The 14,687-nt window shown below is 38.0% G+C and overlaps 1 protein-coding gene across 1 annotated transcript in view; it reads left to right on the top strand.

Moving 5' to 3' along the window:
- The window catches only part of ZNF407 (zinc finger protein 407), a 350,859-nt gene that overhangs the window by 204,198 nt on the left and 131,974 nt on the right, over positions 1-14,687 (top strand). The window contains exons 7-8 of the mRNA XM_009276673.1: positions 3,757-3,840; positions 13,055-13,175. Of these exons, the coding sequence (XP_009274948.1) occupies positions 3,757-3,840; positions 13,055-13,175 (205 nt within the window). The remainder of the gene's footprint in view (positions 1-3,756; positions 3,841-13,054; positions 13,176-14,687) is intronic.

Raw genomic sequence — 14,687 nt, 5'->3', positions numbered from 1 at the left:
TGTATGGAATGCAGATTTTGAAATTCTATTAGGCTTCATATAATTATAGTACATAAAGAAAAGCGGTATAAGGTTGACATTACATTATCTGAGCTCTTCTAGGAACTTAGACATGTATGTGGTTGGGAAAGTGAAAAAGAGACTTGGAAAAATCATGCTGCACTTACAGCCTGGCCATTTTCTCACAGAGATCAAATGCAGTGTTTTCACTGGAAATAAAAATATTTGTTTATTATTCCTGAACAGATTCTTCCCCATTTTCTAAAAATCTGTGCTATTGCTTGAAACTGTAGGTTAAAAGTTCCTCCAAAACTGTTTGTGGGAAGCCCAGGCCTTCTTAGCTGCTTTGACAAGGGTGTTGACGATTTAAGGTCTCCAGCCTGCCCTGAGAGATCACTTATATCGAACAGCAGATGAAAAGCCAGTGCAGATGTAATTTATCGTCGGCGTTTCCTTCTAAAGAATAATTGTGGAGACTTGGCTAGATCAATAATATGGATTTTTGTTGTTAGGTCTTGTAGTCTGCACCATAATGAGAGATAGGGGACAGTGGCTGTTTTCTAATAGAAAATAAAGGATTGGTTTCCGTGTCTTTCTACATTTGAATGCAAAATGGCACACTTGAAACTAATTCAAGTTGTTAAGAAAAGGACCATTTTCTATTGCATTTCTGCTATCATATAAACATGGCAAGTTAGATCAGCCCCCTGTACAGCAAGTGAAATATTGCCTTTACATTTTCCTAAAAGTTAAAAAGTCTCAAATTCTGAAGTTGGAATGATAAAATTGTTAAGCATATCCAGAAGAATGTAAAATACATTTATGTATCAATACATGCCCATAATATCAAATGAAATAGTATGTCTAAATATGAGGGATTCAACCCACATCAAGCTTCAGGGCTAAGAAGTACTGTGCAGTTGAACTTAAAGTCACAGGTGATGAAGTTTTCTCTGTGTTTGTGTAGATATATGTATTTGTGCATATGCCACGATACATACACAAATGAGGTAATTAATTCATTAATATGCCTGAAAATGAATGTTGCAGAAAATCAAATGCAGCACCACCTTTCCTGAGCTTAAAAAACAGGGGCCAAATCTCCTCTAGTCTCATGTTTTGAGATCCAAAGCCTCACTGACTCCTTCAAGAGCCCTGCCTGCATGAAAGCTCCCAGATCCGACCTAGAGGAGTGTGTAATATTTAACTGGCAAATCATTTTATAGGATGGACCAATTTCCCTATTTTAAAGTTGTTCGTTGGTTTTGAATCATTTCTCTGTGGCTGAAAAAGCTGTTCCAAAGGCCCAAATATAAACTACCCAGTAAATCCATAAGCTTGCAAAGATGCTATGGGTACTCTGTGTCCTCATTAGTGTATGAAGCTGCAGGCCATACTGAAGTCTGCTCCTAGATGTTAAACACAACATGAGATAATTTATGACAATATATAGATGATGAGCAATTTCTTGGTAGGCATGGAACAGCATTTGACTTTAAAGTGTGAATTTTATGCTGGGGTGTTAGGCATTACAGCTGGTTAGAAAGATTTATGCTTAAAATTGATTAATTAATTAAATTAATATTTAATTATAATTAAGCATTATGTGCTTCTCTTCTATTCCTTTTCTTTGATGTTTTGATGAATTGAAGTGCTACATGCTGAAGATACTGAAAAAACCAAAACAAACCACCATCCCCCAAAAAAAACCTGAAGGAAAGAGGTTATCAGAAATCTCCTGAAGACACTGATTAAAAAAAACCAAAACAAACCACCATCCCCCAAAAAAAACCTGAAGGAAAGAGGTTATGCAGAAATCTCTGTGTAACAATCAAGTATAACCTCAGCAATAATATTACTGACAAACACTTTGCAGTAAAATTCAGACTTTGTTACATCATTTAGCACATATGCATTCTTCACGTGATAGTTAGGATGGGTTTCCATTCTGCTTTTTCTGTTGTTTTTTTTTAATTCAATTATAATCACAGATGGCTAGAACTGACTCCTTAAAAGGAGGTACTGAAATTATTTTCTACCTTAGATACTGTCTTGGGATACTCTCATCAATGGACCAAATTTTCAAAAAAGCCCCAAATCCTGTACAATTTCAGTCTGCTTTTCATGACCAGATTTGGGTGCAGAAAATAACAGTACACCATTTGCTTTATTCTGAAATGGAGATTTATATGTGCCAATCGCATTTCATAGCCTAGCTACCTGGTAGAGGTTAATCAGCATTTTTATGATCCCATTTTAGTGGCAGGGTTCAGGCTGCCTTGGAAACTTTGAAGGAATTGCTTTCCTCCTTGTAGCATGGGGCCCAGGGACTCCTGCGCTGCGGCGACTGGGGTGGGGAGCTGGGGTTCCCCTGCGGCCCCCCTCAAGGCAGTGGTGGGAGAGGGCAGCTGGTCTCTGTGGTGCTCTCCGGGGAGCTCCCGCTCACGAGATGGCCTCTTGCTTGTATTAATGCCATCCGAAGTCAACTGAGGCACTGTGCTTTTCCAGAAAGTCCGTGTATTAGTGTGTCTGGTTATGTGGGAATAAACAACATGGAGGTTTCCATCCCTCTGTCTTCACAGGAGGACTTGGCAATTTGACACCCGACCTCTTAACCCAGCCCGTCTTTTGTAGAAACTAAATTTCCTTCCCCACGGGGAAGAATTTGAAGGAGACTGTTAGTTTCAATGAATTCAGCATCATTGCCCCGCCAGCCCCCTCTCCGCTATGTTACTGCGAAAGGAGACAATTTGGCTCCAAATCACTAATAGGATTCTTTTCTAAAAAAATATTTCTAAAATTTCAGTCTTATCTGAGGTTATTGAGTCTATATCTGAGGTTAGCATTATTAATTCATAATGACCTTCATAGGCTGAGATTGCTGTGCATGTTAGTACATACTGAGTAAAAACATTGCTGTGAAATGATAGACTGTATTTATAGACAACAGGGCAAAATCCTAGCTCCTATTAAAAAAAAAATACTAAAAAGAGAGCATTTATGCACTTTTAATGGGTATTGAGCTTGCCAAAATCTCTCAAATCGGTCCAGAGGTTTGGAATGAAGAATTATCACTTGAAGATGAACAATACGAGTTCTGCTGCAATTTCAGTAGCAATCCCCAGACCTGTTTTCTTTATGTCATGAAAACTTTAGAAACATAAACAGTGCTGAATTGCCATTGGTACTGAATAATGTGGCTTTTATTGTTGCCTGGGCTCTTCTGTTTCTTCAAGAAAACAATTTAATACTTATTAATAAATAGAAGGTAACTAAAGATGACTGTGATCTAGTCTGTTGAAAATTTCTCAGTACCCTTAATTTGTTAGTAAATTCAATATATATTATTTAAGCAGAATCAGATATACAGTATATTAACTTTTTTTCCAGGCAATCTTTACTCAGCACAGAAAGGCCAGATGTATGGGAATTGTAAAAAATCAGGATATGCATAAAAACTGTTCAAGTGCATAAAGCAGCCCCATCTGGAAGACATCTAACAGAAATGAAGTTGTACAAAACCATTCCATTGATAATAAAGCTAATTTTTATGGGTCTGACAAGTATGTAATTATGTTCAGTGGTGCTTTTCAGATTTTATCACAGTCAATAAACCGCAGTGGTAATTTCATTCCCATTTGACATATTTACATGGAAACATTTGATTGGAGGAATTAGTAACCCTGAAAGCCTTGATAGATATGTTTTAATGATCTGTGACCTCCGCAGTCCCTCATCTGTTTATTGTTGCAACAGGCGAGAAGTCGTTCCTCTGTGACCTTTGTGGCTTTGCCGGCGGGACACGTCATGCCCTCACCAAGCATCGGCGGCAGCACACAGGTCAGTAAAGCTGTCTTTACTCTTTGCTATATTTTCTCCAGCAAGGGAGTCCCTCTACACTGGGGAGTAACGCAAGTCAAATAGCACATTACAGCACAAATAATACATCGGGCTCATTGTTTACTTCGCTTTTTCTCGTTTTTGTAAAATCAGTATGCCCCACGTCTGCATCAAATCTGTTAGCTGGGAATTTGAATAATTGCTTGGGGGGGAGCGGGGTGTGGTTTTGGTGGTTTTTTCTGAAGGAAGTAGAATTGTAAAGACTGGCTTTCTTCTTTAAATGAATGCTAAGTCTGCTAATATTTTTTTTCCAAGGCCCAAATAGATTACCTACTGTGAAGATTTTGCAAGAGTCTGCTAGAATGTCCCTGGGTGAAAATTAGAGACTACGTATAGATTAATCCATTATTTTGGACTGAGACATAGTTGAAAGCTAGTGTTGTTTCAGTTGCCCTTTTGTAATTTTAAGATAGTTTGTAATTAATAGGTGCAACTTTAAGAGTTACCACATGGTTGGCATGTAAAGCAGGATTTCTCTCCCAGAATTATTAAAGCTTTCCTACCACCTGGTTATAAAGATTTAATATCAGATAAAATTAAATTGGCTCTTAGTTTCAGAAGACCAGAAAAAGTGTAAGTATTAAACATTTATTAATACATTTTACCTTAATTGTGCTTTTTAGTAGTTCCTTGTAAGTATTTGATTATTTGAATAGATTTTATTCAAACAGATGCAGAAATGTTGCTGCTTAAGCCACTGTAGTTTTTGTTTTACTATCATGAGGATAATGTAATATCATCAGGAATTGCTGTGTGAGTTAAGTGACCATTGTCTAATGTAGAGTGGAAAGAAATGGCTAACAAATGAGAAGCTGTAGTTGTTACATCATGAATTTTCCATGGATTTTGTAAAGGAATCTCAGTGGGAGATTTTATTATGTCCCTGAATAAATGAGTCTTGATTCAGGACATACACCATCTAAGTGCGTAATTTCCTGGAGAGCAGCTACTCTCTTTCTTGAGAGCCTGAAGCCATTCTTTCCACCCTGTTTTCAGTTTATTAAAGCAACCGTATTTGGGGGAAAGTCTGATGCTTTCAAAAAGGTGGGGTTTTCAGTGCCGGTCAGGCAATATCTTGAAATGGATAAGCTCTAAAAAAACAATACGCAGGGCCAAATTTTGCTTGCAAGTCTAACTAGTAATCATGCTTCCGGAATTTTCCTTCTGATAACAAGGAACATACATTTGTGTGAGAGTACTGCCACAGTCAGTTCCCGTTAACTGCAGGAAGTTTGTATTTTAAAGTGTCCGAGAAAAGGCATTTAGTAAATATAATAAGTTCTCTTAGTATTACACTCTCTGAATGATAACAGGAGCAATTGCGACTACTGAAATGGAAGTTGTATGCTTCAGTTGTAACTAACTGTTTCCATTTTTCTGGAGCTTTGAAGAATTTTCACATGTTGTCTGAAGTTTATCAAATGTAGGCTAAGAATGAAAATGAGTTTTTTTTTCTTTAGCAGAAATAAATCAGTGTTATCTATAGGATGGGAACTACCTTTTGTTTTTTATTGGCCTGCCATGCAGTGCACTGGGATCATGCATATGTCTAGGACTCATAGTGCAGCCACACAAATGGTGAACAATCATTTCAGAATGGAAAAGTGGAAGAAATGCATATTGTTGTCTTTACCCTTCTTGTCTTTACCTATTACGTGAGTGCAGATCTGGTTTCTCAGAAATGTAAGCCCTTATCATCGGTTACATATTTATATTTTTTGTATCATTAGGCCACAAGTGGATTGAAAAAATACTTTATTTCCTGGTTTATGTGCAAAATTAGGCTGAAAATATGGTATGTTCCCTGTGAAAAGCTGTCCAGGTTTTTGATGGCATTTTGTCCTTCTTTTGCCAGTATGGTAGAGACTTTTGTGCTATGATCACAGGGATTCACAGGTTATAGATCATGAAGCTTGCATCTAGCAGGCATAACTTTATATTTTATGTCAGGACTGGAGGCTCGTTATTACTTTGCTATTAACTTTATACTATACAGGACAGTATCTCAGAGGCAGAGGGATCTATCTTTTTGGCATTTATCTGCCTTTGTGGCACAAACAATCAGAGATGATTCTTTAGCAGAAAAATTATCTGTAGCTTCTATTTGTTTCAAGGAGAATGACATAATCCACCTTTGCCTGCATTGTTGCACTTACATGGGTTCCCTTGTATTTTCATCCAGTGCACAACTTTATCTCAGTCCTTAGCTGCATGCACTCCTCTTTGTACCTGTATTTTTTCTTCTGTGTCCCCAGTTGGCACAATTTTCCCAGAGCAGAATGCTGAAGCAAATTACAATCAGGTTTGAAAGGGATAGGTATCAAGAACAGTCTAAATGGCTTAAATAATTCCCTACTGTAATACAAGCTGTCTAGGGGGCTGACACAGAACATCTTCCAATCCAAGATTTACTTCTATCACCTGTCAGAGACCCTTGATTCAAGGGCAAATGAGCAAATCCTCACATGTATTTGAGGAGTCTTAACCGGCTTAACAAGCTTCCTCTCGTCCCAGCCTCAAGGCCTGAGGTGTCCTGACACCCAGAGAAATGTTCAGCTGCTGATAGATATTTGACACAAGAGAGAACTGGCTGTAGGACCAGCCGCTTAGACTTTTCATGCTCTTGATTCTGGTATTTCTTACTCTGTTCCTCTCTCTTGAGATGCGATTATTTTTATGTACCTGGAGAAATACCTTTACCTTGTGAAAGATGCATTTTCTTTGGAAATATTACAGCGAGCACAAAGTATAACTCGGTGTGAATAAGGCTGGCAGTATCTGGCCCTCGGTCACTTGTGGAGCAAACTGCAGGGACTAGTTTGGTAAATAGGATGTTATCCCTGGAAGATATATTCTTGGTTTTTAAATAAAAAGAAGTACAGGAATGTTAAACTGAAAGAAAAAGCCATTAGTTTTAAGACTTGGAAAATGTTTGTACTTAATTTATTTGCAAACATGATGCATCTCCATACAGATTTCCTTGATATAGGCTTTCTCAACTGTAAAGTAGAACTGTGAAGTAGAAAAAAAAAAATTGACCTATCAAGAGATCCCTGGTGTTTCACCAGTTGACGTTTTTGTTCTGTGTTAAATATGTTACGTCCTTAATGGCTGACCTGGTCCTGTGAGAAGCGCCCACTTTGAACACAGAATAAACTAAGTCTTTGGCTGATTTTGTCCTGGTAAAATGTTCTAGCATTATTTTATGATCTGAATGCATCTTCTTCCAGTCCTATTTTGCAAGAATCAATCTATGAAATTCTCCACATCTTTCACTGGCTATGTAAATATCAGTGGCCCAATCTTCTATTTTGTGAATTGAAGCAATGGCAACTTCAAGAGTGCTCCAGAGTTTGACCAGAATTTTATCACACTGTAAAGAATGCTTACATCTCTGTCTTTGTCGAATGCTTTACAATAGACAGTTGTGGCTGCCTAGGCTGTGAGTCTTAAGAGACTTAGACCACTTGCAATATCAGCTGGTGCAATATGGTAAATAAGGAACAGGTTGAGGTGCTACAAGAACGTATATGCTGTAGTTCTTGTTGCCTCAACATGTCTGGGAAGAAAAACTTCCATCTTTTGAGCCATACTGAAATAATTTTTTTTGATTCATGTTTTGTCCCAGTAAGAAAATCTGCCTGAAGAGAGGAAGATAAATAATGTTGCAAAGTTTAGTGTTGGCTGAATTTAGAATTAGTTGAATTCCACAGAGAATTTAAGCGATTATCTGAATTTTATAATAAAAAAGAGTAAAAAACCTCTAAATCAGCCACCAAAAACGCACATGAAAAGAAACATCTAATATAATATCATTTAAATATTTTGCCTTAATCATGATCAACTAGGAAATTGCATAAGAGAGAAAAAACAAGCAAAGGTAATTATTTCTGGCTTGAAATGAAAACATGAAAACACTTAATTCTTAATTTTAAAGTGTCTTTTTTTTATGTTCTTGTTGTTGTTGTTCTGCTCTCCTCCTTTGTTTGTCTGCCTTTTGGTATCACTCAAGTTTTCCCTTCTTCTACATGTTTCCCAGTAAACTTCCATTTCGTGCTGCAGTAGCTGACTCAATTCAACAGTGCTGATCAGTCACAGCCTGTGTTCCTTTGCATGAAATTCCTTTTTTAATCTTGGTTAGTACTCCTGCAGATTGCAAAAACCCCATCCTCATCTTCTAGACAATGGCAGGCTACATTTGCTTCTCATATGTTTGTTGCGGTGGAATCTTCCTGGGGATCATAGAAGTACATTACAGTAGTAGAGCATTAGAGCATAAGTACACTTACTGTGCATAGCAGTTCTATGACAGTCACCCTGAACCTATGGAACTGCTTAAGAAGATTGTGTCTTTGTTCAAATGTTTTCATGAATTTTTGAAGATGGTAGCTTATATCGTACAGATCACTGTTTGTATGATTGCTTCTGTTCATTCATTTCAATCTTGCGCTACTCAAGACATTTATAGGTCAATGTAATAAAGAAAGAAAATTTAATAATATATGTGTTTTTATCCAGATGAGTGACTCACTTTGTGTCTCTATTTCTCATGTGAACTGCTCTTTGACTTTAATGTGTAGTTACGTTACTCGGCATTGAATTTAATGTATAATGTAGCCTCTTCTCTTCAACTTCCCCAACACAGCTTAAAAAAAATTATAATTTTGAATACCACAGAAAATGTAGCACAGTAAGAAGACTTACTGCTCTTTTCAGCAAGAGGAGAGGTGAAATTTGAAGAGGATCTGTGTTGTTTTTCCTTTTCCATTTATGCCAATATTTGCAGCAGAGTGCGGAACTTGATTATAGCAAACCTTTGGCCAGAAATGACACCAAAAACCTGGGTATCTTAAAACTTTATCTCTACCTAAGAGAAATTGTCTAGTGGAACAGTTTTCCTCCCGTTCAATCTTTTTTTGCTATGGAAGAGCAACCCTATGGCATCTACAGGGTTTCTCATAAGAAAGCAAGGGATCAAGAATGTACTTATTTTTATATGTTTTATATGCAAAAAAGTTGACCAGACTAAAAGCAAACAGAATTTACTTTAATATACTTCAGGCTTCGTTAGCAAGCCTGTAAGTGCCTCTCCAGGGAACAGCCTTAACAAACACTAGATATAGTTGGAAATAAGAAGAAAAAATCCTGTAACGTGTAAGCAGATGGCTGCGTTTTGTGGTCTACTCGTTCCTTAGGTCAAGCAAAACTTACAGGATTCTTTTTGTGCTGCTCAACACATCATGTGAAAGACAAATAGGACTAAAAGCAATAGTTTCCTGTTGAAACAACTGGGGTAAGATTTCTTCCATCTTACTAAGATTCTGATTAGTTGCTCAAGACTTGCAAATTGAAGGCACCATTTGATTCTTATTTTTTTCCTTCATTTATGTTAAAGCTGGATCCTCAGTAGCACATTCATATAAATGCTGTATATAATCTACAGGTAGACATTGTCCCCCCAGCCATGATTATAAATAAAAATTTCACTTTCCCACCCAGAAATCAACATCTATCACCAAGATTTATAGTTTTTGTTACTGTGTTATTTCATTTTTCCTTTAAAAAGTACACGTTAAGTACATAACTGCACAGAGAAATTTATGATTGCAGTAAGGTATTCTCTGTGTCCTAAAAAGCTCATCATCAAAGACAGAGAACTCAAAAGAGGTAAAATCAGAGAAAAGAGGAAGAAGGAAAGAAAAAGAACGCCGTAATTTGGGGGGGAAGCTAAGATAGATGCTAAAAGAAGTCAGTGCAGAATTTGGAGAGGCAAGGGAAAAAGCCTTAATCATGATGGTTTAAGAAGAACAGAACGGGTAGAGCTGACGAGGCTAACTATTTAGCAGCAGGCTTAATAACTGCTGTTGTACAGACTCATACTCCCCATGATCTGACCCTTTTATCAGTTGCTTTCCCAAACTTTGATTGTTGGAGCTAAAATTTTCCACGTCAAGTGACCTAAACAACTGATGCACTTCAGAAGTTGCTTGCAGTATTGTCAAAAAAGTAAAACCATTTCTTCTTTTGTGATCCTGTGGTTAAGAAACATAGCTTTTTGAAAGTGCTTATGTTAAAAACAACATAAAAACTCCCAAAGATAGTGGGTCCTTGATCTTGGAACGTGTGTCCTTCCTTTTTTCCCCCACAGAGCTTTTTGACCGTTGGGGCATTTGGGGGCACCTATCCTTTTTTGTGGGGTTTGTTATTGATAAAGTTAGAGATGGTGAGGACAAGTCTTCTGTAACGGTAAGGTTGGGGAGGGTGGTGGTTTGGGTTTTTTTACCTTTATTAATCTTTATTAATACATAGACTTTGTCCTTACTCACACATTTTTGGATACACTATTTTATAGTTATTAGATAGTGTTGTTTAAAAAATACTGTAGATATTACTTTTTTGATTTGTGTTATTTTAATTTTGTATGAATTAGATCCTTGACTGGGGATGAGGGAGAATCCTCCTGGAATAGTTAACGGCAGCCCATATAAAAATAAAATTAAGTTTATTGCCTGAAATGTCTGGGGGCAGGAAGGGAGGAAGGAAAATTGGGACACAAGGGCTGATAAAAGAGCATTGTGGTCCAAAGATAAGGAAGACATTAAATACTTAAATGACTAGGTCTGTGGAAAACTTAAATCAATAAACAAATAAATAAAAGTACTGCTGCTACAGCTAATATATTCTTCAACACCCCCCAACCCAAAGAAATACCTAGTTTTCCTTTAGATCTTTTCAACTGTACTTATCAACCTGGTTAATTTTCCATAAAAATAAATATTTTCCCATGTGCAGCTGCTAAGAATTACAGGCCATGCTAGGCCGTCTTTTTTCCTCCCAGTTTAGTTGGCTTTTGTTGTGTGGTGCTGCTGTGATGTATTTTCTGTCAGGTGAGATTTACACATAGTCCACTTGACAGGAACAGCTAGCCACAAGGATTTCCTAAGGAGAAACTTCCTGGAGCAGTGGGCAAGGATTATCATTTTTCTTTTGGTCACGATGGAATCTGTAAGTCCTCCTGGCTTCCATGGGCCCTCGCCTGTCTGTCAGCCCCACTAGCCCTGCCCCAGCACAGCAGCAGACCTTTACCTGATCCATCCTCCCCAGAATGGCAAACTAAAAACCTCCTTTCAGTTCAGATCTGCTTTTTTTTTACAAGAGGGCAAGTTGGTAAAGTTCTAATGCATTTTAAATTAAAGCAGTTAAAATAAGTATGTATGTTATCTAAAATACCTGTGGCTTTACTACTTAGGCTTAAAAATGTTGCTATCTTCTCTAATACTGTAAGATAAAATAAATCAGGCACAGGAAATCTTCGGTTCAAGAATAGGTTACGTTGCTAGGGAGTCTATGGCCTCCCAGAGAGTTTAATTGAAGAAGCAGCCAGTACCATTCAAACTGCTGGGAGAATCAGCTTCCTCAGAGCAGAGAGTCAGTGTCTGACAAGAAAACCCCATTTGGGGCAGGAAAGACATACTTTCTAGCAGTCTCAATTTGTCCAGCATAGAGGCTTCCGCATTGTGTCCTGCCCCTTCACCTTTCCTTGTCCCATGAAACAATAAATGAAAAATAGTAGCTGGTATTCTCTGCAGCAGCTGCTAAAAGCAATTATTCCAACTCTTTATAGAGCTTTCAGAAGCTGCTCCGTTGTCCTTCCTTACAGCCTTACAGGCTTTTCAGGCCTGAGGACCTCGCATTTCTTTTTCACTTGGGAGGGGAAAAAACCCAACAGTCTCCAAGAATGAAAAATGCAGATTTCTCTCTCTTCTCAGAATTCTGGCAAAGTCTCTCTGGAAGTCTTGAGTGTCTCATGTTTTAAGCAGGCTTGAAAAATCTGGCTTGGAGGCATGGCTGCTTGGGAGTGACCTTTTGCTAGTGACGTGTCTTCTGCTGGTGGTGTGTGTCCTGTCAGTGTGAAAAACTCCAAATTGTACCTGCTAAGAGGCTTAGGGTTCAATTTTGAAACTGCCTATTCTAGACCTCTGAACAGTCTACAAGGTTGGTGTCCATCCCTAGCAGTTTTATTCAGACTTCTTAAGTTAGGGATGTTGGTTCCTTATGTAGTCTTTAGAATAAATACTTCTGAAGGCTTGCACAATTCAGTCAAGATCACCTAAGTTAGGAGCTGCCTTCTGTCTTCTGCGTACAAAAAGAAACCTGTTTCCTCCCTAAATGGTAATTACATGTGCCTGTAAGCCGCACAGAATATTTCTGGAGCAACCAGTTGGAAAAATGGGATGCAGGTGTCTTAGCTAGGCATCACAGTATGTGTATCTGTCATGAGATTTTGTCTTAGTGCCTTCTGAGGGGTGGACCCCTCCACTGGAAGGAAAAGTACTCTTTTCACATAATAATTTATAAGCTAGAGATTTTTATCTTTCTTCAATTAGTAGTCCTCTAGAAATTTTCAGTGCAGTTGCATATTCAGCAGAGATTTAACTTTAGTCTTCTGAAAATATTATTGTCCTAGTTTAGGTTTGGTGGTGGTTGTTTTATGGGGGTTTTTTTCATTAACCTTTCAAGTCCTTCTGCTGAAATTGGCCCACTGTTCAGAAAAGAGTCACAAGGGCAGAAGGACAGCAGGCGAGAGAGGGGGAATGGAGCACTGAGTTCTGGTTCATATTCTCAGCCCTGGTTTATGTGTATTATTTAATGGATAAGATGAAAAATCCAGGAGCAGAGACAAAAAACAAAGACACTTTCCTCCCGGAGATGTTCCTTTCTGAGCTGGCACTGAATACAAGCTTCAGACTGATTTCTCGCCTTCTGTCTCCAACAGTGTTGCTTTCAGGGCTGTGCATGGGCCCAACTTCAACAGAAGGTGTAGGGTGAGAGGACTGCCTGTCACCTGGTGATGATATTTTCATGAAACAAGGCCCAGTAACACGGTTACCCTGTTTCGGTGCAGTTCTTTCTCCTCCTTTTTGCTGCTCTATAACACCACGTGGGAAGTCAGCTGGCTACTGATGTGTATATGTCATAGTGAGAATAGTATTTTGCAGTTAATACACTGTATTTGGAAATTTATTTTGTATTTGTGGTGGTTATGTATACATGGACTAAAATCTATCTCAAGGGATTTGCCAGAAATTTAGACTTTTCTTCCTTTTCTGTTGATGAAAACTGATAATGCATATCTTCTCTTGTCACCTTCTAGGAGAGAAACCATTCAAATGTGATGAGTGTAACTTCGCTTCCACAACACAATCGCATCTGACACGACATAAGCGTGTCCATACTGGAGAAAAGCCTTACAGATGTCCCTGGTGTGACTACAGGTAATGAGTCATTAACTAAAGCATGATGAGAGAAGGGTTAAGGTGATCAGATGAGGTTCATTTGAAGTCACCAATAAAAATATATTGCCATTAAAACACCATCAGGGCAGCAGTAATTGCATATTAAATTAGGAGCTAAATTTAAAAACTTAGTCTTCAGTATTTAGGTATTACTTTATAAAGAAAAACAAATGATGGGAAACCTTTTAGTGGTAAGACTGCAGTGCTAATGTTGAGTGTTTGTTTCACAGCTGCTCTAGTGTCTGTTAGAATTCTCCATGGTGAGGCTGCTTATCTGCATCGCCTTTTCAAATCAGTTGCAGTTTTGAAATTTTTCTCGGTTGAGTTGCAACCATTTCACCAAGAAAGGAAAAGTCCCCTAAAAGGCTTAGCAGCCTAAATACTCACCAGACGCTTATTAGAACGGGAAGCAACTGGAGCTAGTTACAGTGCTGCAGAGTCTTGTTTTTCTGCTCCAGTTTTCCTTCTTGCCAGCCAAGTTGTTGGCCAAGAGAGTTGGCCATAGGGTGGTTACATGGAAAGTCTCCCATGTTCCACCATTAAAACCCATCCTGTTAGGACAGTAGATTAAGTTCTCAAAAATCACATGAATGGACAGTTAAGATTACTTGTGGTGCTCATCCCATGTGTCTTTTGTGCATTATAGACTACTTATTAAATGATCTCATTGCTTCTTAAATAAGTCTTTACTCTTCTTAAACATACTTCTACAATCTTGAATACTTCTAATACCTTGCAGTGAGGTGGCTAGTCTATGTGTACTATAAAGGAATCCATAGAAGTTATTCATGAGCAATTTGCAAGAGTTGACATCCAAAAAGTTTTTAAAAAATCAGTATTATATTTGATAAATAGCATAATTATGTAATTAGATGCATGTGCTGTGATGCATGCACGCAAGAGGAGAAAGTTAAACATTTGATTATACCACTATAGCATTTTTTATTTTCTTTTAATGGTGAGCATACAACTGTAATGTTCTTTTAGTATAAGTTTTAATGTAGTTTCCTAAAACAAGGTTATGTAACAAAGGCTAGCTGCTCTCATAATACCTGGTTTCACGCTATTTATGAGCTGCCTTAAAGAAAGCTCCTGTACAGAAAGCTTCTGCAGTGATCATGCAATTTCTGTGCAAAAATTTTTGTTGCATTGGTTTGTGCATGCGGAGTAAATGTTCTGTGAACTCTTCTGTATTGAGCACCCATTAAGTTACTGCCTAGAACTGCGAAGAACTGAATTTGATAACCTCGGGGGGGCTTCCATTTCTGTGCTGCTACCTTAAGAGTCCCCCTGCTTTTTTTCTTTTTTAAAATAGAATTGTTTCTGTCAGCTTCAGTAAGTCATCTAAGAAAGAGAGGTGGTTTTGTGTTTGTCAGAGTGGTTGCATTAAAAGGTCTGTGTTGAGTGAAGTGAGAGCATATAAGCAATAGCGTGACATGATATGCTGCAATGAAGGTAAAAGGAGTGCTATCTTTGATGCTGCATGTTTGA

Source organism: Aptenodytes forsteri, unplaced genomic scaffold (genome assembly GCF_000699145.1).
Source record: "Aptenodytes forsteri isolate BGI_AS27 unplaced genomic scaffold, ASM69914v1 Scaffold97, whole genome shotgun sequence".
Classification (NCBI taxonomy): Eukaryota; Metazoa; Chordata; class Aves; order Sphenisciformes; family Spheniscidae; genus Aptenodytes; species Aptenodytes forsteri.
This window is presented reverse-complemented; position numbering and strand designations above follow the sequence as displayed.